The 27,538-nt window shown below is 39.5% G+C and overlaps 2 protein-coding genes across 2 annotated transcripts; both read left to right on the top strand.

The window, feature by feature from the left end:
• Positions 1-1,254: 1,254 nt before the first annotated feature.
• Positions 1,255-16,385, top strand: FH (fumarate hydratase). The gene is made up of 10 exons (XM_082043946.1): positions 1,255-1,438; positions 6,394-6,528; positions 7,264-7,374; positions 8,510-8,686; positions 9,273-9,455; positions 10,429-10,594; positions 12,398-12,601; positions 13,724-13,851; positions 15,502-15,655; positions 16,227-16,385. The coding sequence occupies exons 1-10, from the start codon at positions 1,325-1,327 to the stop codon at positions 16,367-16,369; spliced, it is 1,515 nt and encodes a 504-aa protein (XP_081900072.1). The 5' UTR covers positions 1,255-1,324; the 3' UTR covers positions 16,370-16,385.
• A 399-nt stretch (positions 16,386-16,784) lies between these two features.
• CHMP5 (charged multivesicular body protein 5) lies at positions 16,785-27,537 on the top strand. Its single transcript, XM_082047091.1, has 8 exons — positions 16,785-16,943; positions 21,862-21,966; positions 22,711-22,757; positions 24,339-24,432; positions 24,513-24,584; positions 25,783-25,891; positions 26,300-26,412; positions 26,914-27,537. The coding sequence occupies exons 1-8, from the start codon at positions 16,875-16,877 to the stop codon at positions 26,962-26,964; spliced, it is 660 nt and encodes a 219-aa protein (XP_081903217.1). The 5' UTR covers positions 16,785-16,874; the 3' UTR covers positions 26,965-27,537.
• The last annotated feature ends 1 nt before the right edge of the window (position 27,538 follows it).

A 27,538-nucleotide genomic window follows, 5' to 3' on the forward strand; every position in this document is an offset into this window, starting at 1 on the left:
ACTAACCACCCCCCTTGTAATACACCCCAGGATGCCATTGGCCTTCCTGGCCACAAGGGCACAGTGCTGGCTCATGGTCATCCTGTTGTCCCCCAGGACCCCCAGGTCCCTTTCCCCTACACTGCTCTCTAATATGTAATCTCCCAACCTATACTGGACCCTGGGGTTGTTCCTGCCCAGATGCAGGACTCTACGCTTTCCCTTGTTAAACTACATTAGGTTATTCCCTGCCCAACTCTCCAGCCTGTCCAGGTCCCGCTGGATGGCAGCACAGCCTTCTGGCGTGTCAGCCACTCCTCCCAGCTTGGTGTCATCAGCAAACTTGCTGATAGTACACTCTATTCCCTCGTCTAAATTGTTAATGAATATATTGAATAATATTGGCCCCAGTACTGATCCCTGAGGCACTCCACTAGATACTAAAGTATCTAGATACTAGAGTAGCCAAAGGGCAATTTTGCAGCAGACTTACCTGAATGTTAAAGCTTACCAGACTGTTGTGCCAAGATGTAACTTGTAAGGCAGCATTTGCACGTTTTTTAGCAGCATTTCTGTGAATAACTCCCAGTCCTTAGAGAACTAAAGTGTAGCTGTGCAGATCACAAGCGAATGGAGCATTTCATAGTTTTTGAAACTTTTTTTTCAACTGCTATGTATTTGCTGTTGGAAGAAATGAATGCTGGAAAAACTGAAATGTTGGAATGTTGCGAGTGGTGCTTGGAAAAACTGCATACACCGTATTTCACTCCTTTAGTGTTTCTGTACCTTGTACAAGGGACTTGAGACTGGATGTGGAGCAATGTCGCATGGGCAGGAAGGGAAAAGGTAGAAATGACTTGGCTTTCTCTATAGAAGGATCCCTGACTGTCGTTAAGGGGAAAGGATCTTTAAAAATATTACAATAAAGCAGGATAAACGACTACCTTCTTTCCAAAGCCTGGATATCGCTGTTCCCGCGGCATGGGGCGGGGGCTCCGCCGCGGCTTCGAGGCTGCTGGAGCGCCGGGCGGGGAGGAGGGGCTGGAGAGGAGGGGTCGCCCGAGGCCGGGCGGAACCTGCCCTGGGCGCCCGGGCGGGGGCCGCACTCCACCCGCCATTGCGCAGACGCCGGCCCCTCGGCCCCGCCCGCCACTGAGGCGGTTCTCCCGGGGCTGGCCGCCCCTCGCCTGAGCGCGGCTCCCGCCCGCGGCGGCCGATTGGCGCGATGGAGCCTCTGCGGTGATGGATGCCCCTACTACCTGACGCTCGTCCGGGGCGGGCCCGCTCTCCCCGCCCTCTCCCTCCCCACGCCCGGCCCCCGGCGCTGCTCCCCGCCGCCCTCGCCATGCACGCCTCACTCCGCAACTGCCGCCGCCTGGGCTGCGCCGCCGGACTCCTCGCGCGCCAGCCGCCCCCGCGCGCCGCTGCCCGTTGGGGCCCGCTGCCGCGCGCCGCCATGGTGAGCACCCCGGCGGGGCGGGGGGACGGGGGCACCGGTGACCTCTAACTGCCGCTGCCGCCCTGACTCCTCCCCCTGCGCCCGTCCGTGATCGCGACCCTCGGCCGCTCTCCCCCTCCCTCGTTCCTTCCCACCACCGACGGAGCAGCGGAGGGCAGGGGGGAGCGGGCGGACGCGCTGCCTGAGGGAATGGCGACTGCCGATCGGTCCGGGCCGAGGGCGGCGGGCACTGGGGCCTTTAACCGGGGTGTTTCCCCGCGGGAAGGGCACCGGGAAGACGTTGCCGCCAGCCCCGGTCAGTCTTCCGCTGCCATTTCCCTCTTCCGCCGGGGAGGCTGAGGGGCCTGTCTCTGCCCAGCGCCTTGCGGCGGGGCGCCGCAGATTTGCAGCCCCGAGGTGGTGGTTGCGCCCAGGGCCGGGCGGGTGGTATCTGCAGCGCGCAGCTGCCCGGGTCCGCTGCACAGGGGTGAGATTTACGTCCTGAGCGCGGCCGTGAGCTGTCCGGCGTGGCCAGGCTGCCAGGAAAGGTGCTACTGCAGGACCTGCTGTGACAGAGCTGTGGCGTGCGGCAGCTTCTTCCACAGAAATGTCATACCCTTTCTTAGAGCTGTTCAGCTACTACAAAAAAAAAAAAAAAAAAAAAAAAAGCTGTATCCCTACAGAAATGGGGGTATCTGGAAAATCTCTGAGACTGCCTGAAAACTTAAGAGCTGGTAGTGGCCTCTTGTTCAAGTATAGTCAGTTGATTGTCAGGCTGAAATGCAAGTGTGATTTGTTTATTGTGTGCGGTTCGGTGTCGAAATGAAAATGCTATTTGAATAAGGAAACCTGAATCTCAGTGTTAACACTTAGTTTGTTGCATAGAAACTTTAGTCTCACGTGCTTTAAGTTCACTCCTTAAAACAAAGAGGTAACTCAAGACTCAGAAGAATTCCAGCAGAAAGTGAGATATTTAGGTTTTGATTAGTTAATGTATTAATTTTATTACTTAGTTTACTAAATTAGTTAATAAATTTAACTAGAACATTAGATCCCAGTCTGTGATATTTATTATGGTATGCAAAATTGCATTAAAAACACAAGCTTCCAGATGAATGAGTAAATTGCATGGTGAATGAAATGCACCTGTATAAGAAAACCTTTGTCAGAGGAGACCATGTAACTCATAAGCAATTGGCCTGTCAGGTGGTTCCCTTTTTTATTTTTCTGTTTGGCATCATTCAAGAAAAACATTATGAATCACGGTCTTCATTCACTTGCTGAAGACCCTGTGTTTATGAAAGGCTGTAGTCTTACATGAAATATATGTATTTTGATCTTTGCTGGTCAGAAATATGACCTGTCCTGTAAATAGAAAGTATTAATTGCTTGGGTTTAAATAACAGCTGAAGTTATAGCAAAATGTCCCTCAGTGAATTTGGAACTCAAGTACCCCTTGAATTCTTACAGGAAAATTTTGTATGTTCTTATTTCCAAGAGGACCACTAAAAATGTACCAACAAGTATTTAAGTTAAAGACAAACAAACAACAACATGCTGTTTTTTGATGCTTGCAGAGGTTTTTCCTCAGCAAGAGGTGTTTTGGAACCCCTCATATAGACACAACCAAACATGCATATTTTGCTTTGGTATGACTATTGTGTTACCTTAACTTGGAGCCAGGTTGCACAAGATGTTTTAAGTGAAGTTGTCGTCATAATGGTCCTTCAGCTGAATGTTGTAAAATATTTGGTTTTGGTTTCTAAAGAGTAAATTTCAGAATTTGTGACTCCACATTATAAAGGAGAAATTACAGTTAAAAATGGAAATATTCTTCATCTGCTAAAGGAGAGCAGTTGAACACAAATTCTATTTTCTGCTGGCCTTTAAAGATTGGTTCTGACATGCTAAAAATGATGATTCTTTGAACTGAAATACTTATCGTACAAAAGTTGCTGCATCCTTAAATAAGAATGTAGTTTTCCATGGGAAACATTATTGCAGCAATTCTGCCATTTCAAAATTTGTATTGAGTTATGGTGCAATCAGTTTGAGCTGATTAGTTCCCTGCAACAAGGCAAAAGCACATACACAGGAACTGGGACCTTCAGCTCATAAGGCTACTTGTGGGTCAATTCTGTCTAAGGGAGTGGGAGAAGGATGTTTTTTTACATAAAAATTCAGTGCCTTCTGCAGGCTGCTACATTAATCTGAAGGTAATGCTGAAGTTTAGTTTAGTTACTTAAGTAGGTATGAGAAAATATCACTTCGCTTTTTTACCTAATGTCACCTGTTACTTTATTGGTCAGCAAATGACATTCAGCTTAAAGTATGTAACCCTGTTAACTTCATTGGAGTTTATGGATGTGGAATCAGCTAGGGAAATAATTTATTTTTTTCATAACAGGATTTTGTTGTGAAAAGGTACTTGTACGAGGAGGTACTGATCCTATTTATCTTTGTTTCACCATTATTGACTTTGGAATTATGTAAGCTTGAGGAATCAATTGTGCAATCACTAGTTTTTTTGTCTAAAAGGCTACAGGTAGTTTAACTTTTGGTGATTGAACTAGTGACAATGTCAAGAGCTGAGCTTGGAACTAAATTGGTTCTGCTTATCCAGCTGTAGGAAAAGCTTGACATTGGCTGCTTACACAAGGTATCCAAATATCAAAAGCAGGGAATTCAGAGGCATCAGTGATATCTTTTGTTGGAATATTAATATGTTGACATCTACCATAAGACTGACAAGCATTCCTATTAAAACATTTTTGGTAGTAAGATACCAAATAAGTGTTGACTATGTTCTGTTTCATGCTAGCATGTAAATGAATTCTAGGTGATTAAAATAGGATAAAGAGGATTAAAGAACATAGGAATGACCTACTGGTCCACACTAAGCTTTGTATTCATCTGGGGCCAGTGTCTGGGAGAGCATCAACCACAACACAAGGTGTGGGGAGCAGGACAGCCATGTGAGAGCTCTAACCCTTGCTGTTTGTGGGCTGGGCTGTAGTTTCTCCTGGGTCCCATGCATGACCTACTCTGCAAGAGTGCCCTAAGCAAGTGGAGCTGGAGTGTCTGATGGCAGAGCTTGGAATGCTGTGTAGGAGAGTAAAAAGGCTGGAACACCGCCCCCCATGCCACTGCCACTTGCAGCTTGACATCTGCTGTGATGGGGACCTGGACTGGCTGCTGCAGAATGTCAGTGTTGCTGGAGAGGGTGTTCTGCCCAATACCTGCTGTGCTCCTGTCCAAGAAGACCGAGTCTCACCCAGCAAGGAGCAAACAAAGCAAGAAAATAGAGGAGCAGTCTGGCTTCAGAAGTGGACACCTAGGGAAGAGTAAGAACTATACAAACACACACAATGCTTTCCTCTTACTCTGACCCAGAAGATTTTCCCGAGTCTGTGGTTTGTATAATAACCCCATTTAGATCTTCCTTCTGAGTGTTTATCTCGCTTTCCCTGGACTCGTGTGGACTTCTTGCAACCACAGTATCAGCTGGCAAGGAGTTCCGTCAGTCTGCTATTGGTGTGAAGAGCTGCTGCTTTTTCCTGCTTTTAAACCTGACTCTTGCTAGCCTAACATGACTGTTTCATGTATGGGAAGAGACAGTGAGCAGCTAATGCCTGTTGCCATTCTGCTAATGCTTTTATTGACCTCAGTTTTCCTTCAAACTCCAAGTTGTCTCTTTTTATAATGAAAAAGTCAGTTGTCTTAAGAAAGCTGTTCCCTACCTTTCATCAGCCATATTGCCTTTCTTTGAAGTGTTTCCAATAATATGCTTGTTGAGCTAAAAGAACCAAATCTGCAGAAAGACTTCAGAATCTAGATGACCCATGGTGGCACAGCAATATTTCTTCTTGTATCCTCTGCTTTTCTTCATAGTTTCTAACATTCTGCAACACTGACTTGATGCTCTGAAAAAGCTGTCCCCAGGACTCATCCCTGAGGGTCAAGGTTAGGTCAAAGCCTGGCATTGTATGTACCCTACTCATGGAGCTGGGATTGTTTTACTCCATCTATGATTAAGACTTTTAAAAGACTTCTTCCCCTTTCTGAAGACACTGCAAGAAGGTAGTCTCCTTGTCTGGGGAAAGATTAACACCTCCCTCACAGAAAATTGGGACTTTGGCCAAGGCATGGCGGGAGGAAGAGTAAACTGCTCTTGCTTCCTGGCCATCCCATAATCTCTGCAGAGCTGCGTGCGGATGTGATCACATCATCACAAGTGAATGGGCTGTTTCATGACAAGTAAAAAATTACTTCGCTGTATGTCAGCTAAAATTAATTTACCTTCGTCTGTGTTAGATAATCATGCTAGGTGTATATTTGATACAGAAAACTGCCTTACAGAATATTACACAAAGTATGTCTAGATGCGGCTTCCTTGTGTTGCACAGGTAGGGCAACTGTGTTGCTGGTTAATTAGGCTTAAGAAGATACTTAATTATCAGTAACTTGGTACTGAATTAATCAGTTGCTCCCTTACCTTCTATCCCATGTGCAGTGTGGATTTCAGATAGGGATTGTGTTACATGTCTGTTGCCTGGGTGGATGCCACCTGAATTCTTACTGTGCTAGTTCTTCAGTTTGGTTTTAACAAAACATCAGTTCTGGAAAGTGTAAGATAGGTTACTAATTCTTCAAAAAGAAGACACTAAGTCTTTTGTCAGGAGGATGTGTTTTGTGCAGTGGGCAGTTGAGGTCTTAAGTCTTGCAGTGCTGCCTGTCACCAGCAGGCCAGCTAAGCTACACACATTAGTAGTTGTGACTTCTGGTGGGACAGTACTCAAACTAGAACAATGTCTTAACTTCAAAGATATAATTAGAAAAATACCCATGACTAGCTATGTGTCCTTGTTTTTTCCCATTTCTTGCGCATTTTTTCTTAACTATATCTACTTTCAAAAATGGTGTGCTGTTGATCAGTGTTTGAAATACATTTTTTTTTTCGTTTTCCTTTTCTATAGTCCACTCAAGAGGCTTTTAGGATAGAATATGATACCTTTGGTGAACTGAAGGTCCCAAGTGACAAATACTATGGTGCTCAGACTGTAAGATCTACAATGAACTTCAAGATCGGAGGTGTTTCAGAAAGAATGCCAGTAAGTAATTTAAAGCTGTGTTCATTTCTTCTCTTTAAGAGTGTTTTGGATGTGAGACTGAATACCTTCTTCTCAGACTTTTACTGGGAATATGAGCAACTTTGGATTTTAATTAAAGGTAGAAATTTCATGGCAAGATATTGTTCTGTGTTAGAAATACTTTTTGTTTCATTTAAATAACCTGAATGTTGCTTTTGAATGATTATTTTACTGTGTTGCTTAATTTTTTTAATAACCAGGATGAATAAAAATCTTTCATTTTTCTGAAGATGAAAGACTGAATAGTTTGTTATAGTATAGCATTATGTACTTTGTTATTGAAGATGTTTAGTGTAGCAGCAGTTGATACAAAGTTACTTTTTCACATGTAGCTGTGCATAGTGGATTAGTGTGCAAGTACTTTGTCAGTTTGCCCTCAAAAAGGCTGTTTTAGAAATAGAACCAGTTCTCCTTTTTTGTTCATTTTAATGCATGTAATCTGTTTTGCTACACAAAGCATACCTGGATTTACAATGAAAGGATGAGGTGTGTATTGCTTTCTATAGTGCTTGGATAAATGTCACTCTTAATGGGAGCATAGGCAGTGTGACCTGATTGCTCTTTGGTTTGGTTGATGGACTACTGCTGGATTTAAGTTCAGAAGGAGTTTGGCTTAGGACTAATGCCTTTTGGGGAAACAAACAAGCAAAAAAAAACCCCCACCACAACGTATTTAAACTTATTCTTGTGTCTCAGGTTCAAGTTATAAGAGCTTTTGGCATCTTGAAGAGAGCAGCTGCTGAAGTAAATCAAGATTATGGTCTTGACCCAAAGATTGCTGATGCTATTGTAAAGGCGGCAAATGAGGTAGGAACAAACTGTTCAGAATACTAGAACTCGCATTATATTTTTGTTAAGCTTTGCACAGGAAGTCTGGAGGCTGAGGGAAGACCTCTTTCATTTCTCAAATTGTTAGAGGAAAGCATTTATTGGTAGTAAATTTTGTTTATTAGGTTGATAAATCACTTAATACAATGTTTTACTATTTTACTTCTTACATTTATAGAAATAGTAGAATGTTCAAACACATTTTGATACTTAAGTTATAAAACCAATGTAAGTTTTGGCCTCTATTAAAGACTACTCATTACTTGCATAGTGGTGACTTTTACCAGATGAACAGTATGAAAAAACTTTAGAGGGGAATGGAATCTTGGTTCATTCAGCTAGTGTGAAGTTTCACATGCCAAGCAAAGCATTGTCATTTTGGAAGTCTCCAATCTCTTAAGCAATTGCTGTCATTAGTGTTCATGATGAAATTGTGCAGCTGCTGAGATTAATTTCTTAGGAGAAAGCAGTGCACCCATGCTGTGAGGAGTTTATAAACAGATAACTGCTGTCTGAAAACTGATATTTCTGACACCCAAAGGATGCTCATGACCCAAGGAAATACACAACACTGGATCACTACCTTGAAGCACCTTATGTGCTGTGATTGAGAAACTATTTAAGATATTTTTCTTCCCCAGGAGATCTCACTAATCTGAACTAATAACTGTGGAAGGGAGAATCAGCTTGCAGTACCTCTAGTCCTACTCAAGAGGATTAGAATCCAAATTGCTTTAAAATTTGGGAAGTAGGGGGATATTTTTAGCCTTATGAAATCATCTGCATTGTTTGGGAAACGGAAGGTATAACCTAAAAGACCTTTTAAAAATATTTTCTTTCTATCACTGTAGAACATGAAATAAAATTAAATATTTCTCTATTTCAGAATTTGGCATATTCAAAAAGCGTAGCAAAAGTTTTTTGTCCTTTTAATATCTGATATTATTTGAAATTCTCAGTTACTCTAGTGTAAATTCACAATTGTTACATGTATATTTACAAATATAATGGAGAACTTTCTTTGAATTATAGCTATAAAATTCTCAAGTTTATGCTTTTTTTTGTTTTGTTTTGTTCCAGTAGAACAACTTTTCTCTCTCCTTTTCCATTATAGGTAGCTGAAGGAAAGTTAAATGATCACTTTCCACTGGTGGTGTGGCAGACTGGTTCTGGAACTCAAACCAATATGAATGTCAATGAAGTCATCAGCAATAGAGCCATTGAGATACTGGGAGGCAAACTGGGGAGTAAAACCCCAGTACATCCAAATGATCACGTTAACAAAAGCCAGGTTGTTATACTCGCATTATATAACTTTTAATGTCAAAAGGCTTTTTTTTTTTTTTTTAAGTTGCCTTATAGCCACTGTTTAGATTTAAAAAAAAAAAAAAAAAAAAGTTCACTCTTAATATGTTCTTCAAATTAGCTGAAGTTTAAGTCACTGACTGGGTTGTATCACTGCCTGGTATTTTGTGCTTTCTCCATCTCCTGGGAATGGATGTAACGTTACCAAAGCAACACGTAGGTGTCTTAAAGCCACCTACAATTGCTTTAAAAATCATCCATCTATTTGTTACCTCTCATAACTACTTTAGCAAATATTTTTCTTTCTTTGGCCCCAATGTTGTTGTGAACAGTCTACTCATGTGGTTAACTTTCTGTGGGTATAGTTGTAAAAACTTGACTTTATCAATAAGGTGCTGTACTGGAGTGTAGAAGATTTTATTATTCCTGCAGATTGACTTGTGGAACATTGCTAAGTTGCTTTTTAGTTTCTTCCTGTTCATAAAATAAAGAAAATAAAGCCATACCTTTATATCCTACAGCAACAATGGTGGGAAAAGCTTGTAAATAAATTTCTTGAACTTCCTTCACAGAGTTCAAATGACACTTTCCCAACAGCAATGCATATTGCTGCTGCCCAGGAGGTTCATGAGGTGTTGTTACCTGGATTAAGGAAGCTACAGAATGCACTTGAAGCAAAATCCAAAGAGTTTTCCCAAATCATAAAAATAGGGCGCACACATACACAAGATGCTGTTCCACTTACGCTTGGACAGGTAAAGAAAAAATAATTATGCATTTGTTTGGAAAATTATTTTGAGTATATTGGTGGAAACTGAGGCAAACTTGAGGAGGCCTAAATCAAGTTGAGCGCTTAAGAGAAATAGTAGGAAAGTGGCTGACTCTCAAAGTATTTTCATCTTTATTGGAGTTTGCTGGATGCTGTACTCTAATTAGCGCATCATAAATTTTCTGATTTTTTTTTTCCATGTGTGTTTTACTTCTAACAATAGTAAGATATAAATTATTTTTTAAATCATATTCCATTGCCAGATATCGTGATATATCTATTACTATGGCATTGAAAGGAAGAAGATAGTTAGTCTGTAATCTATAAGCTTACCTAAACGAAGTTTTGCCAGCACACGTCTACTAAGTATTTCGAACAAAAATCCTTGATATATGATCTTGTGTATACATATATATATATATGTGTGTGTGTGTGTATATTTATATATATGTGATAGCAGACATTTGTTGTCATATTATCAAGAATGGCTTATATTACACTAATCTGGTAATTAGCTTAAACGGAACTGATAAAAGTTCATGTAAACTTTGTTTTTTCAAAGAATGCGCAGGTGGGTTCTTCACTAAAATTTAGTGAAAAAATACTCTAATTGTAATTTGAGAACAGTAATTTAACCTGTGATCTGATTTACCTTGGATTCAGATCCTGCTAAGTACACAACTGACATAAAAGACAAGAGAAAGATGCATTGTGAATACATTTGTATATATGCAGGCTGGTTTTATGTGTAAGTGTTCATACTGTGCGAGCAGTCTTTTAATATATGTACCTTTTCCCTCTTAATGAAAGCACACTAAGACCTAGCATCTGTGTCGAAGTTCATTGCCTTCAGGTTTTTAAAGAAATAAGTCCAGTCATGTTAAAAATCTGAGTAATTCTAGATGCTTATTCTTGGTTGTTGTCTCTGTTCCTTTATTCTGTCCTCCTTTCTTTCAAAGGAATTCAGTGGCTATGTGCAACAAATTAAATACGGCGTGGCTAGGATTGAGTCAACCATGCCTAGAGTGTATCAGCTGGCAGCTGGTGGGACTGCAGTTGGTACAGGATTAAACACCAGAATTGGCTTTGCTGAGAAAGTTGCCGCTAAAGTGGCTGAACTGACAGGTGAGGAATGATATTTCAGAGTTATCAGTAAAGCAGTGTATGTAACATACAGTCAAATTCAAATGAAATCTTTGTTTTCACAATTCTCATAAGCTGCTCAAATTGTCTTTATATTTTAACAAACAACTTTCTGTTAATGTTGTATTTTATATGCCTTGTGCTTAGGATTTTTGATGGAATGTATTTTTGTAATTATACCCAAGGCACTGAAAGTGACAGAAATTAGCAAGGCTTATTGGAGATGGGTACAGTTTCAAGCTTCTATTATTAGTCCAGCATCTGTCTTGACCTCTGCTCCTCTGACTTGGTTAATCTACAGTGACTTGGCACAAAGGAAGAAAAATAAAAAAAAAAGACCTCCCAAAGCCACTGCCTTTTTTTTTTTCATGTGAAAGTAGAACTTAGCTGTCTGATTTTTTTGTGCTGTCTTTATAGATTTAATTTACAGAGCCACTGAGTTTTTTGATCTGTGAACCAGTTCTTCTGTGTCACAGTATAGGTTTTCAAAATGTCCCCAAAATGAATGCCTATGTCTCTCACCTAAATTTGATGTAAAACCCAAACTGCTTGTCAGCAGTATTTTTGTTTTAACAGAGCAGTTATTTGCTGTCTCACAGAGGGTCAAGATTTTCTTGTACACTGACAGGGAAGAAGTAACTTGTCATAAACAACAGCTGCTGAGAGGCAGTATAGGGCTTGTTTTGGTGCCTGAGGAAGCCATTGGTGGTGGTAGAAAGCTCTTCCACCTTAACACTAGTGGGATGCACCACATGGGCAGGTTGTAGGAGGTGAAAACAAGTAGGGCAGACTATTGAACTTCCACATGTTCTTATGGGGGAAGTTTAGTGGCAAGGGCAAAATGGAAAGTTTGGAATGATCTCTGCAACTGAGAAGGCAGCTGTTGCAATTCAGAAGCCTGTGCAAGTTGGGTGGAATTTGGTGTTTGTCAAGTACTACAAAACCTGGTAGAAATTTTGCAGTTTTTCTAGCAAATGGTGTTATGCCACTCTTATTTAAACTGGCAATGTAAGCCCAGATCAGTAGTGTTGTGGGGCAGAAGTCCAGCCCGCAGTCGGCATCCCTGCATGCATCCCTCACCATTAGTAAAATTCTGCTGAGACTTTTCTTCCAGGGCAAAGCCCTGAAGAGATGTTTTTTTGTTAGGGAACCTAGCCTTAAATCTCAGGCATTTAATTAATGTAAATAGAGCTGTTACTTCCATTGCTCCTGTGTTCTTGCTGTTGGCAGCAGTTCCAGGCATCCTCCCTAGTCTGAATCAGCCTTCTCATGTTCTGCCTGGTTTGTTGTTCCCTTGGATGCGTCTTTTTTTTTTTTTTAAGTAGCTAATTCCATTGTGATTACTTTTTATATATCCTAATGTCTGCACTGTGCTGCAAACCCCTCCATTTTCGTAACTGACAGAAAGCATCACAGAGATTGACAAACAAGAATCTAACTTGACTTAATGGAAGAAATAGAGAAGTTTGGGCTAACTTGTAAGAGATTATTGACATTCACATTTGTGGTGCAAAGCAATGCTTAGTATGCAACACAGCATGAAAGCCTGAGATTTGCACCTTTGTTGTGGGTAGATGTTCAAATTTAATATTATTCTGTATTTTAGTGACTTTCATATTTATCTAATCTGTTTAAGAAATATGTGAGGAAAAGTCTAGGGAAGAGAGCTGATCTTACAGTGTTACTAACTTCTTCTTCTTCTTAAGCTAATTATGTGCTTGATTATCTGTTTTATGCCTGCAAGGAAGTGCCTCACAGGTTTAATATTTCCCCCCCTCCCTTTAGGTTTGCCTTTTGTCACTGCTCCAAATAAGTTTGAAGCTCTTGCGGCTCATGATGCTCTAGTTGAACTCAGTGGGGCTATGAACACAGTGGCATGCAGCCTGATGAAAATAGCCAACGATATTCGCTTCCTGGGTTCTGGACCACGCTCTGGACTAGGAGAACTCATCCTGCCTGAAAATGAACCAGGAAGCAGCATCATGCCAGGTATAGAGAAAACGTACAGAGAAAAATTGCCTGTTTCTTTTGTTTTGGGTCTCTAACTCTTGTGGTGGTGTTTGGTAAATATCTGTTAAATGTGAGTAAGTCCCTGATTCAACACTTGTGTCAGTTTTTATCTTCTGCCATATTTTACCAGAATTTGTGTTCATAAAAATATGTGTTTGCATGTGCTGTGTGTTGGCAAGTATGTAGGGGAGAGTGGTATCTGTGAACATATGACTTCAGTAATACAGGCATACTTCGCAAAACCTTTTAGAATTGCAAGATCTCTACAATTCTTATATTAAGGCTTTTCTGAAACAAGCTTTAAATTATGTAATCTATGATCTGTAGTAATATTGTAATGTAAATTGACTTCTATCTTTTCTTCCTAGCCTGATTAGTGTTATATATGCACATTTTTCCTTCTGCAATGATCTCATTGTAGGGGAAGTTAAGAAAGAAATGAATAATATTAGTAATCATTCCTTGCCCTCAAAGTATGTATATTTGAATATTGTATATCCAAAACTATTCTAAGCATGTTCTTCCTGCATGATAAATTATGAAAGAAACAGGTTGTGATCATATCTGGCTTTAAAAAAAAGTAGATAGTAAATGTTCTTATTAGTATTATTTCTAGAAATTAAATCAACTGTAAAACTTCCTTGTTGGGAGGCTACTCTATTTTTTTTTTTTCCTGACAAAGTCAACATAGTATACGAATTCTATTACAAAGTAATAGAGATTTGGTAGTGATTTAGCAGAAACACTCACTTGCATGAGTAAAGACAGGTTACAATCTCTTTACTATTAAGAACTGTAGTAATTAACAGCTGGTTAGCTCATGCACATTTGATCCAGCGCTCAAAGTCTTGGTATATTGCTAAAGCAGCTATAGCTGCTTTAAAAATCCTTGCCGAATTATTGGAATAGTACGGACAATATCACTTATGGAAATTACTTGTTTTCTGTGGTGCACACATACAGATGAGTAAGATGTGTTAATCTTCTACAAAACATCTTCTGTTGAATGTGATTTGGTAAATGAGGAAACTGTGGGTTTTTATTTGTTTTTCCTTTCCTCCTTCTTCTTTGGTAACCTTTTTCTATCCCTTCCACAACCAGGAAAAGTGAACCCTACCCAGTGTGAAGCTGTAACCATGGTGGCTGCCCAGGTTATGGGAAACCACGTTGCTGTTACTGTAGGAGGCAGCAATGGACACTTTGAACTGAATGTTTTTAAGCCCATGATGGTGAGTTCATAAAGCTTTAAATATCTAGGACTTTTAATGTCATTGTTCAATGAGATAACTCGTGGGTAAAAAAACCTCAGTGAATATTTGGTCAATACAAGTGCCAGAGAAGCTAATAAACTGTGAGAACAAATTTTATTATTTCGTATGGTAAGTCCTTGTTATTTTTACAGGGAACTGGCAATCTTTTTTACATGAAACTATCTTGTGCAGATAAGCTTTTATCTTAACAATGTATGCTTATCATCAGTCTAAGGAAGTAGAGAGAGAGGAACACAAACTGAGATAAAATTTTGTCCAAAGCCAAAAATAATTTAGTATTTTAGCTAAAAAGGAAGATATCTTTTCTTTAGCAACTATCTGTTACTAACTTCTGTTACTGCTGAATACCAAGGAATTACATTCTTTTGGCAAGGGAGCAATTGTAAATGATTAGTCTTAGATTTAAGTATTTAAAAGAATGTCTACCTTCTACAGTGTGAGTGGGATACCTCAAGACACATACTGCTGAGTCTGTATATTTAATTTTAAAAAGTCAAGTTAATTGAGTGTTACAAATCACTTTGTACAGAAATTTGGATGTTTTGACACCATGTCGTAATTCTTATTGTCGTCTTTGGGCTATCTATTCTTTTATTTTTCCTTAAAACCAAGGAGGAAAAATAAATAGAGGCAAAATTGAGGCAAAGAATATAAACAAAAGCATCAAATCAGAAGGTTGTAGAGTGTATAAGATGCTAAAGGAATAGCACAGAGGTTAGGGTAAGGATGACAGTTTAAAAAGAATTAAGGTGACTTGCAGAAAAGATCATAATACTAAATAGAAAGAAAAGGAAAGTTTTTGAGGTTTTTTGTCTTGTTAGAAATAAGAGACACAAAGGAAACAGCATGTCATGTGTTACTTTTCTTCATAGCCTATACTAACTGATACTGCTTTTTTATTATGCTAGTTAGAAATGATTGAAAGAAAATTGAAATCTTATAATAAAAATCAGTATTTATCTCTTCCTTACTGTGTCTGTACTTTAATGTTCTTTTTGTTTTGGTTCGGGTGTTGTGTTTGTTTTGGTTTGGTTTTTTGTTTCATTTTGTTTTCCAGTAATCTGAACATATTTCTTCTAAGTACATAGCACATGGTTTTGAAAAGGAAAAAAAAATAAATCATTGAGCAGCCAAGAGAGGTACCTATACAGAAGATAAAGTTTGATAGAAGCAGACACTTCTCAAAAAAAAAAAGTGGCACATTATGGGTTGTCAAAGTAGAGCACTAATGAGAGATGTTACTGTATTTTATATTTTCAGATGTCTTCCCTTGATTGGTACCTGAGGAGGGGAATGGTGGTGACTCAAATGCCTTAATGTATTTTTTCCTTGGTTATTTGTGAACTGTTGTAACAAAATTATTACACATACTGGGGTCGTCTTTCTGCAAGGGTTCTTCTGCTGTTGAATGCTTTTCACAAATTCCTCCAGATAGGAGTGACTGAGCTTGCCCTGCTGAAGGAGGAGGGTGCACAATTAGCTGTGCTCCTTTTGTACAGACTTGTAAAGGGGTGGATATTGTGTGTGGGGGACACTGGTTATGAACAGATGTGCCAAACTGCAGCTATTGATGTCTGAATGTAACAGTGTGTTTGTCTTTTCTTTCAGATCAAAAATGTTTTAAACTCCGCAAGACTTCTTGGCGATGTTTGTGTTTCTTTCACTGACAACTGTGTAGTTGGAATCCAAGCCAATACAGACAGGATTAACAAACTTATGAGTGAATCTCTGATGTTGGTAACAGCACTGAACCCACATATAGGTAGGTTTAAGGATCAGAACCTTCTCAAAACATTATACTCAAATATCTTGCACTAATGTTATTTTGCACACATTATTTGTATTGTCACAGTGTTCAGGAGACCAAGTTGTGGCTCAGGCCAAATGTTAATTTACTTTAACGTCACCAGCTGCTATTGCTGTTGAAAAAGACATGTCCTCCTTGCAGTGGCCATACCAGGGCATTATAAAAATAATTCTGACTAGAGTTAAAAAAAGGGGATTGGGAGAATTTGTGGACCTGTTGTCCTGATTTGACTGCTAGTAATAAAGTGAACGATTACACAATAAGATTTTTTAAAATGATAAAGTCATAGAAAACTTTTATCTAAATGCATTAACACCAGAATAACAGAATTTACCTTCACTTTAAGTAAGGAGTTGGTGTAAACATTTGATGTGCATTTACAGCAAACTGAGTTAAACAGCTATAGTAATATCTAGCAAATTAATTCTCCAAAGGCCAAGTGTCCCACTTTTTTTTTTTTTTTTTCACCTCTAACAAATCTTCTGAAACTGCAAATGGCTAACTTATTTGTTTTGTTTTGTTACAGGATATGATAAAGCAGCTAAGATTGCCAAAACAGCGCACAAAGAAGGGACGACGTTAAAAGAAGCTGCCATAAAGCTGGGGTTCCTGACCTCGGACCAGTTCGATCAGTGGGTGAAGCCTAAAGACATGTTGGGTCCTCAGTAGCTTATGTACCCCCCCCCCCCAAAAAAAAAAAGTGTTCTTAATGTAAAAAATAAATAAAATGAAACAAATACCATATGCTTTTGTTTCATTTCTCATGCCCTAGATTTCATGGTAGTAATTAATATATGTTAACAATAATTTTTTAATAGATTAGGCGAACTGATCTTGTGGGGAAGATTCTACAGCTGTGATTTTATATATATATATTTAATATATATTTATATATATATATAATAGAAAATAGGTAAAATGTCAATACTGATCTAACTGAAAAGGTGTTTTTCTAAGACTTGCAGCAATTATGAAAGGCGGCACACGCCCAGCCGTGCGTGTAATTGCACTGTGTGTGCTGAGGGAGCGGGAAGGCCGGAAGTGCGGGGCGTGTCGCTCTGCAAGTGCTTCCGCCTCCGCCGCGGCCCCGCCTTGGGGGCGGCCGGCGGTGGCTTCCGGGTCGGCGCCGCCGCTGTTACCGGCACCAGGAGCGAGACCGAGCGCCAGTGCCGCCATGAACCGCTTCTTCGGCAAAGCGAAGCCGAAGGCGCCTCCGCCCAGCCTCACCGACTGCATCGGCACGGTGAGTACCCTCCCCGGGACACCTCACCCACACCTGGGCCCCCGGCGAAGGGCCGGGGCCGGTATGTGCGCTGCCCGGCCCGGCCAGCGCCTCGGAAGGGACAGGGGGGCGGCGGGGCGGCCGCGGGGCCAGCTCGGGCTGTCGGGTGAGGCCATCCGGCCGTGGCGTATCCAGCGGCCCGGGGCCGAGGCGCTCCCGGAGGGCCTGCGGGCCGTGCCCCAGCTCGTACGGGTGCGGGCTCGGGCTGAGCTGCTGCCCGGCCGTGCGCCGGCCCCGACGCGGAAGTGTCGGTGTCCGCACCCACCCGAGGCACGGGGCGCGAGTGGGCGTGCGGTGGTTTGTAGGTACCGCCGGTGAGTATGTGTGTGTGGCAGTGCAGAGCTGTGCGGCTGTTCCTCATCGGGGTGTGGGTACATGGTTGTGTGTGTGTGTGTATATATATATACACACACACATATATACATATTCTTGAATGTATGTCGGTACCTGCCTGTACTCTGGTGCGGCGTGTTTGTATGTAACCTGGATAAAAGGAGGTTCGGGGGAGACCTTATTGCTCTCTACAACTATCTGAAAGGAGGTTGTAGCGAAGTGGGTGTTGGTCTCGTCTCCCAAGTAGCAAGTGATGGGAGAAGAGGAAGCGGCCTCAAGTTGTGCCAGAGCAAGTTTAGGTTGGATATTAGGAAAAAATTCTTCACAGAAAGGGTTGTCAGGCATTGGAAAAGACTGTGGGAAGGCAGGGACACGGGCAAGGAAGCCACTCCCTCTGTCCAGTACAGAAAACACTGTGACAAGGCAAATCCCACCTTCTGATGAATATTCTTCCGTCTGCTACAGAGGAGCTTGCTGTGGGGTTGACGGCAAAGTTGTGTACAGATGGGCAGTTGAGCAAGGCCAGACCAACACGTGATAGAAACTTTACAGCTGTTGTAAGGTTGTCTTGCCTGAAAAGAAGGTTAAGGAGAAGCCTTAACAAAGTTAATCTTGCCATTTCATAGCATTTTTTTGACTTTTAAGTTTGCGAAGAAAACTGTGGTATGTTTTTACAGCTCCTATACTAAACTGATTTTAAAAGGTGAAGAGAGAACACAGAGGTCTTATCTTTTTGTCTCAGTGGTCAACAAAGTCAGGTGAAATGGCAGTAATGGTTGTGGTATAAGCGGAGGTTAACTAAGGCTAACTAAGCATTGTTACTAGAACCTGACTCCGAAAGGTTTCTGTGGAGAATCACTATGTTCCTCCCAGAAGATCTATTTTGATACACAGTGAAGAGACTCTTTAAGTTAAATATGTAATGCTTGTCATTGCTACCTGCACAAACCTACGCACATCAGTCTATTGTGTATGCCAGTGGCTGGGATGGGATGATAAGTGGTCATATGCCAGTCTGGTATTTTACTAGCGAAGAAGAACTGTATTGCTTTTTAGCAGTATTAAGCCCAAGCATAGCTCCAACTATGTTTAGTTAGAATGGTAAATAAAACGTGTTAGAAAACCAGGATTAACTTTCCCATTATTACCAGTAAATGCTGTGGGATGGCTAGAACTCAAAAATCCATTCAAAATACTGTTATTAATACTTAAATTTGCTATTTTGGTAATATAAGCTGCAGACCAGGAAACCTTCTTTCCCTTACAACAGCCAACTCTGTATTAGTCTGTTAGATTTTTCTGGGCAGATTTTGCCAGTTCCAAGTTAATGTTGATTTTATAATGTTGAGGTAAATCAACCCAAAATTTAGATATGGCAGAAAGCCGTCTGTACAAGGAGATTGTTTAAAGCCAGTGTATTTTTGAGGTACATTAAAGGGTAATTGAAACAGCTGCTTTGATTTGCAACACCAGGAATTTAGGATTTTTTCCAAAAAAAGGTGGTCATCAATGCCACCCACCAGGAGCTACATGCAGTTTTAATCCTCTTCTCGTTGTTTGTAATGACATTGCCTGAAAATTTGGTTAAAGAGACAGCAGGTTAACTGAAAAGCAGTTTCAGGTTTATTTTGTGTATGTGCTGACTTTTGACTTTGGCAACCCATGATGAGTTACAGGGTGGTTTTTAAGATATGAAATCCGGAGCCTGTGTTGGTCAGCTGTTGAGAGGTGAAGGGCTGGCTCCAAGCACAGCTCTTTGGCGTGAGGAAGGTTATAAACTGCTGTTATCATTACTGAGCTCTGTGTTAGCTTTTGCCCTGTTTTGACATCTTTCAGTTTCTGTGGATGGAACTAAAATTAAAGACAGTTCTGTATACTGCTAATAAGCATGAGGAGACAAGCTAGAAGCTTATGAATTAACTTTTCATGTCAATTTACATGAAGTAATTCTACAATTTGGGAAAGACTTGCTGTATTTTCAGTTAATTTTCACAGTAGTGAAGTCTCTAGTATAGGTCCTGCTAAAGGACTAGAGATATAATGAAAGAGAGTTGTGTGAGATACTAAAAAACTTGCATTGCTTCTTTACCTTGTTAAATTCAACAGTTTGGAGACTCAAGCAGCACCACTTCGGTGTGGTTTTCAATCTTAGATGCATTTTGTTGCACATTTTGAAAGAGTGAAATCGCTTTGTAAAATCTTTTACCACGTTATTTCACTGCTAATTAGCCATTAAATGTCAGTAAGGAATTATTGTATTTGGCAAGCAATGATTAATGTTCATAGTTACCATTTGTTAAAGACGTAGATGACTCTTAGGCAGTAATTATGCCTACATTTTGGATGTTTTTGCCTCTGTATGCAACAGTAATATGACTGAACCCAATACACAGCACACAATATGCTTTTTTTCTGTGGTAAGAGAACAAGCACCAACTTAAGATATCTTAACAATTCAAGATTTTTGCATCTAAGGAGCTGGTTCTGTGGGATGACTAATGTGACATGTTTGCTGAAGCCCAGGAAACACTTCTCTATAGTTTTCTTTAATGTCTGGTTACTATGGAGTTTGCTGGCTGGCTGTGCGATGTCCTCCTGTCTCCCCATGGGGATGTTCCCACTCTCCCGTGCAGTTTCTGCTCACTGTAGCTGTGCTTGCCTCGACATTGCACTAAGTGGCAGATATTTTTTTATCCTTGCTGGCTGAGCACAGTCAGATGACTCAGAGCTGTCATGAGGCCGGTAGGAGGAAGGATGCATCAGGAACTGTGGCATTGGTATTGTTTTTACTTTTTCTTTTTGGAAAAAACACTCTGAAATTATGGGTTTTTTTTGAGTAGTAAGTAGGAAACATAGGGACAAAAGGCTGATAGTTATGACAGTATTAACATTGTCTTATATGTGATGTTCATTTTTTTTTTAATCAAATGAAAGTACCATTTTGCTTAATAGGGATTTGGGATACCATCATTTTCTTTTGTTTAGATTAGGGTCCTTCTGTAGCAATGAAACATATCTCGGCATGCCTTATTTGTGAATAATAGAAAGCAGCTCTTCAAGTCCTAGTTCACAGTATCATTTTCTTTTTGATAAATTAGATCTGTTCTCCCCTCTTCTGTCCATTCTTGTTTTTAAAAGCTGAGGTCCTGTGTAATGTATATAAATAAATATATATAAATATATTTATATAAATAAAGCAAATAACTGGTTTTCCCTGTGAAGGAAGCTGACCTCAAAGATGCATTAGCTGATGAAGATCTTGAGGAGGTGCTACACTTTGAACCTACAAGAGTTTTAAAATCACAGACATGTCTTCTTCTTGCTATTAGTGAAATATTTGTCATCAAAGAAAGCTTAATACAGTTTTTTCAATGCCAGCTGTGCCCAGGCACTTTGATGTCTTATGTGGAGTGTTCATATTGCATGTTCTGCTCAGGATGCCTCCGGCAAATGCACGTTGCTGTCATAGAGCAGAGATTTAAAAGGATCATTGACACACCACAATGAAATTCCACAGAATTACACATGTTTAGCCACACTATTAGCAAGTCAGAATTGTAAATTTGCACTGATCAGTCTTATGCTATAATTGGAATGTCATTATATTCTAATCCCTAGAGAGGCTCCTTGGAATGAGAAGTTAATAAGCTTTATTTTGGTGTTTCCAAAGAAACGCTGTGATAGTCAGTTGCTGTTAAGGAGGCTTTTTTAAAATTTATGAATTTGTGTATGCTATTAGAATGATCTATATTCATGCTTGGTTAGCAATTATCATCTTTAGCCCTTTTATGCAGAAGTGTCGAAGTATTTCTGTAATGACAGCTCCGCGATACACTCCGCACCAGGGCTGTTAGGGTGATTGCTGGAGGTTTCTTACTGAGCTGTGCAGCTACTATTGGGATTTGGAGAAAAAGTGCAGTAAGAATTTGGAGCTGCCAGGTGGAACTGCTGTGTCCTGACTCCCTTTATGGGAAGTGATGAGAAAAGTGTCCCTCTGACAAAGAAGTTAGGCACCTTTGAAAAATATTTGTCTGGGATTCTGAAATGCAACCAGTAATCCAGGTATCCTTCTGAAGGATTAATGTTCTCTGTCCACCAAAAATAAATCTCTATCCTTGCTGAACACATCTCTGTCCCTTTTGCACTTCCCCTGTATCTGCCAGCGTGGTACACTTACATTTCTTTTTTTTTTTTTTTTTTTTTTTTTTAATTCCACTTTAGTCCTTGACACTGTATGTTATCAGAAATTCCTGAACTGAGACCGTGGCTTGAGTTGGGGTGCAAGGGAGCATCTCAAATTGATGAGAACAAATTATAGTGGCAGAGCTTCCTGCAACCTCAGCATGTTTCTTGTGCTCCTTTTAGAAGGTGTTTCACTTGATTCTGGTTTTGGATTCTCTGCAAACTTTAAACTGTTTATAAAACTGCTGAGTGAAGAAACAGTTAGAAGCATAATAAAACTCAGGCTGTTCTTTTTATTGTTCAGTACCTGAATAAAACCTCAATTTATGTTTTTTCTGTTTGTTTTTTCCATCATGTATTAAAGGTGGATAGCAGAGCTGAGTCGATTGACAAGAAAATCGCCAGGCTTGATGCAGAACTAGTGAAGTATAAGGATCAAATGAAGAAGATGAGAGAGGGGCCTGCAAAGGTAAGATTCTTCTGTGGGATTTAAGCATGAGAGGATGTGACTCATGCTTCTTGTGATGTAGTGAGGTCATTCAGCCAGTTCATAGGATTCTTAGAATTGCATCTTACCCTACTGGTGGGATATAAGATCCTGGAGGATTATTTTCATTCTGAGGCATCTCTTAGATATGCATATTTGAACAGTGGTTTAATTGGGTTTTATTTATTCCAAAGTGTAATAGAGTTCCTCAGTCAGAAGTAATTTGCTTCCCTTCTTCCTTCTGTTACCTGAATTAATTCTTCTAGAAAGCCTATTTTGTGCATCAGCCAAAATAAAAAAGTCTGCACTATGGAGAAATTAAATAGGAAAACCCATTTTTGGCAGGGGATGAACATATAATATAAAATGTACCTAATAATAAACATAACTTGTATAAACACTATTGTTAAAAGTACCTTCTGCGATATTATTTGATGCTGACCACTAAAGTGTGTTGATGAAAGATGTTTCTGATGGATTAAGTTTGACTTTCTAGTCATCTTGTTAAAAAAATATCAAAAGCCAGAAATTTGGAAAGTATTTTCTATTGGAAGCTTTACATACAAGCGTATTTGATTAATTATTAATGCAGGACAAATGCTGAATGTAACTATTGTTAAAGTCTTTGCACTAGTAACTGAGGAATCTTTTGGAAAACTTGTATGTTTGAACAGTATAATAACGAGTAAAATATTTTTCCTAATGTAATGATATTGTGCCTTTCAGAATGCAGTAAAACAGAAAGCATTGAGAGTGTTAAAGCAGAAGCGAATGTAAGTTCAAACCTTTGTCAGTTTGGGATTAACGAAATCCTGTTTTCTTTAAGGGGGATGCCATAATTCTCTTTCCAGTACTCTTGTATTCTTTAAAGAAAAATGCTGAACAAGCTAGCCAGCATTTCAGAAGCATCTCCTTACAGATTTTGCATCAGCATATTTGTGTTTTATTTGTATATGAATATTATATAGATTTGGACTGGGACAAGCTGACCTAAATCTGCTCTTTATTAAAGCTATGCTTGCCTCCTCAATTTTCTGAGGGAGTGCCCTATTTTATATTATTAATTGATTACTATAAATTGTGTACTTGATGACCTTGGTCTGGCTTACTGGAAATTTACCCTTTTGGACTTCAGCACATGTAGCACAGGTAACTGTGTTTATGCAAAAAAAACCAAACCAAACCAAAAAACCTGAATGGACAGGATAGATGATCCTGTGATCTGGTCTAGTTTAGTACACTGTCTTGAAAAGTGTCCGGCAACAAATACAAAGGAAAGAATGTCAGAACGTGGCAGGTGTTCAGGGGTGCTTCACTGAAGTATTTTATAATCCCTGAACTGCGTATCTCTTAGGTGCTATCTGAGCCAAAGCTCATATCCTCTTGTATTTCATATCCCTCAGATGAACTGTACCTCTGCAGACTTGCTTAATTGCTTGTTAAGTACTTATTTGTGAACTCTAACCATCCAAAGTATCCTCTGGTAAGGAATGCAGTAGTTTAGTTAGACGTTGTGAGAAGGGCTGCTTGGGTTTGGTTTGTGTTTGGTTGGTTTTGTTTTGGCTATGCTGCCTGCTAATCTTACTTGATAGTTGTTCTCCTATTTACAGTCACTGAGCCCCTCATAACAGGCCATCATCATATCCCTCAGTTATCTCTTTTCCATCTTGTTGAACAGTAATATGTTTAGTCATTCCTTGTCTGGGAGCTGTTTTGTATTTGAATCATCCTTGTCTTGCAAACCTGCTGTTTGAAGAGGGACTTGTTCGTGTTTATGCTTTTGTTTTTATGTTTAACTTGATATATTTTACATTTTTGATGGGATACAAGCTTAGCTTTGAGAAGGAGGATTTCTTGATTTTTAAATTCTCCCTTTTGTGTTTGGTTGGCCTTAATGATTTTCTTTTGCTACCCTATCATTGTCTTCCTCTGTGCCCTACAGAGATACAGTGCAAAGCCACTGTGGTTTGGATAACCTGCGTCTCTTCCATTCTGCTTACAGCATTAGTGAGCAATGGCATCCATCTCTAGCTTGTAGTGATTAGAACTTTTGCTATATCCTCACCTGCTGCGTAAGCCTGTACAAATATGGTATTGCCATCAGTTAAAACAGCAGCTTAGTTCAGGAGTAGCTTTGTCAACTTGAAATACACAGAAATGCATAATGGCCACATTTTTAGGAAGCTGTTTTTTCTGCTGTGATTGTTTACAATACATTAAAAAAAAAAATCTGTTCCTGTATTTAGACTACTACTGCTGATTTTTATTTATTTATTTTTTTTTTTAAATTAAGCATTTCTTTGGCAATAAATAGTGTGGTGTTTTAAAGCCATTATTTGCATTGTTTTTAACAGGTATGAGCAACAGAGGGATAATCTGTCACAGCAGTCTTTTAATATGGAACAAGCTAATTACACTATTCAGGCACTGAAGGATACAAAGACAACGGTACCAGTATATTAATCTCACATTTGTTTAACTTGTGTATGCTACAACAGATACAAGCATGTTGTTTGACTCTATTCTAGGTTGATGCAATGAAACTGGGGGTGAAAGAAATGAAGAAAGCTTACAAGCAAGTCAAAATTGATCAAATTGAGGTGAGCCTCTATAGCTTAAATTATTAAAGAACAGAAACAAATGTACTGAAACAGTAATGAGTAGACTATGTAACTTAAACAGACTGCTTTAGTTCACATGAGATTGTCTCCCTTTTTTGTGAAACAACCATCCTAATTCCTTCCTGATTTCTCTGGTACTGCACAATCAGTTGGTGGCCTTCTTGCACTGATTTTTGTTTCCTTGCTGGGCTAATCTTTAATCTCTCCCTCTCCTCAGCACTTCAGCGTAAATGTTGGTGAACACTTCCTGCTATGCCTTTTTTGTCCTCCTTTTTCTGCCCCCTGCCATGTTAGCAACATGCAGATTAGTCCTGTGCTACCCCAGTTCAAGGTAGTGCCTGATTTAAAACAAAACAAACAAAAAACTCAACTAAACCAAAACAACAACAACCCCAGAACCGCCACGAAAAAAATCCCCCAAACAGTTTAATTTCAAGAGGTCTGCAAGGCCTGGCCTTATGTTCAGTAAAAGCAGGTGAGGGGTGGGGGGGTGTATGTGTGAAAAAAACACACCAAAACCCAGCAACAACAACAACCAAAAATCAAAACACAAACCAACCAACCAAAAACCCTGTAACATCTCTAAATATAATTTAAAGTATGCTGCACTTAAACTCTTATCGAATGCCAGTGCTGAATTCCTGTAAGTTCTCTTTCCTATGCTGTTTTTATATATGGCCTGCATTGTAAACCTTTAAGGAAGTATTGTCTCCTTACTTGTACCTAAGTACAGTGCCAGTGGGGTTGCTTAAGTATCTTCTAAACTTTGCTGTGGCACAACTCAGCCCAGTGCTAATTCTCCAAATAGTAGATTTAATTTCTCTAGATTTCATACTCTTCTGCTTTATCAATATAATGCTGAACTGTGGGTAATTTATTAGAGGCTTTCAATTTGCACTGAAGAACAGTTAAAAAAACAAGAGAGTTCTGCAGAGATGTTGTTTCAAGGTTTCTCTCTACTGAATACATTTATTATCATTCTAATAGTAGTTAAGGCCACATTATAGTACTGATTGCATGTGTCTTGACTTGTATTAATGCTGCTTCAAAAATTATTTATGCATTAAAAATTTGAGTGCCTTGTATGTTGGAATTATTAAACTGAATTTGATTAAGCTCTGATAAATTTAACTTAAGCTATTAAGTATAGACCAGTTGAAATTGTTTCTTGCTCCAGGACATACAAGATCAGTTAGAGGATATGATGGAAGAAGCCAATGAAGTCCAGGAAGCACTGAGTCGTAGCTACGGAACACCAGAGATTGATGAAGATGACTTGGAAGCAGGTTAGGAAGATGGAGGGTGATTTTTGCCTTACTGGATGTAAAAATCACCATACAGTGATTTTTAATTTCCTTAGTCAAATACTTTAAGTGTGTTTGGAGAAAAAAAAAAAAAGGTTTAAATCACTTTTTTAAACATAAAAGCTGCATTTCCTTTAAGAGCAGTAACGAGAGTATGAGACAAACATGAGAGATACACTAATGGAATGCAACAATGAAGGAAAGAAGTTGCTCTGTGTTTTGTGTCCATATTCCTGACTGATGAACAAGTAATGCTAAATGAGTATGAATGCAAGCTCTCAGTGTTTGTTTTCTGTTTTCTCCTGTTTTCCTGTTTCTCTGTAAGAGCAACTTTTCTTTTGCAAAAAGAATTTCTTGCATAATTTTTCAACCAACATAATTCAATTTCAGAACTGGATGCGCTGGGTGATGAGCTTTTAGCTGATGAAGACAATTCCTACTTAGATGAGGCTGCATCTGCTCCAGCAATCCCAGAGGTCACTCCTACTGACACAAAAAACAAAGTGAGTCCTTTCCTCTTTGAAGGGACAATATATAGAGAGGGTTTTTTTTTTTTTTTGTTTTGGGTTAATCACATTTATGGTGATTGCTTGATATTTGGAATCCTTAATATTTTAAACAAAAAAAAATGTGCCTAATGTTTTATGTATTTTGGATGCTATATATGAGAGAATACAATATACTTAATGCTCTTTATAACAAAGAGCTAAAATGGCATTTTATAACTCCTGTCTAACATTGTCAGACTGTGAGTAGAACGTGTATGTAACATTGCAGCTCCTAGTATGGTTATTCTTAAAAATGTAAGAAAGTCTTCTATATGTTTGCTTTTGGGGCTTTAATAGAGCTTCAGAATGAGGAAGAACACTAATGCTGTTATTTTGATCCCAGCTGTCACACAGTGACAATTACAGATATATCACTTTATAGAAATTGTCAGGAAACTTATGTGAAATGTTCTGGTTGGTGGAGAGTTGTTAACCCGTTGCTTCTTTTTCTTACAGGATGGTGTACTGGTGGATGAATTTGGATTGCCAAAGATCCCCGCTACATAAATGTTTCAAAAGCACAATGGATATACTGAACTACACTTTACAAATCTAATTAAGATTTTTTCTTTTTTTTTTTTTCTTTTTTTTTTTTTTTAATCCTGGAGAACTTGTCCTTCCAGTGTAACCTTAATATCACTACATCCTAGAATGCAATATGAACGGCGGTGTTCTTTCTTTGAAGAAAGTTGTTCTGCTACTGACTTTTCTATTAATGGGAAATTTGGCACAATTCCCTTCAGTGGAAGCAGTCAGTCCAATGGGTTTTCATTTCCGAGTCTTACGGACAAAGTGATCGGTGAAGAGTAGTGGTGGCTGTGGATAGCTGAGCTTTATTTTGACTTTGTTATTAAGTTTCTCTTTCTCGAAACTAAGATTGTATGTTGCTGCTTGCTCTCTGTAAAATAGCTCCCTTATTACTATGCTTATTTGATAAAAGAATTGAAAGTGATTTTTAAACTACTGCAGTCTTGAGACTTTTATGCCATCGCACTTGTAACCGTATTGGCAGCTGTAACAATAGGGTTATTGTTGACTTTATGTATTCTTGGGAGACATAAAATCATGTAGATTAGCCCAT

This window comes from Streptopelia decaocto, assembly GCF_964273445.1.
Source record: "Streptopelia decaocto genome assembly, chromosome: 2".
NCBI classification, from domain to species: Eukaryota; Metazoa; Chordata; class Aves; order Columbiformes; family Columbidae; genus Streptopelia; species Streptopelia decaocto.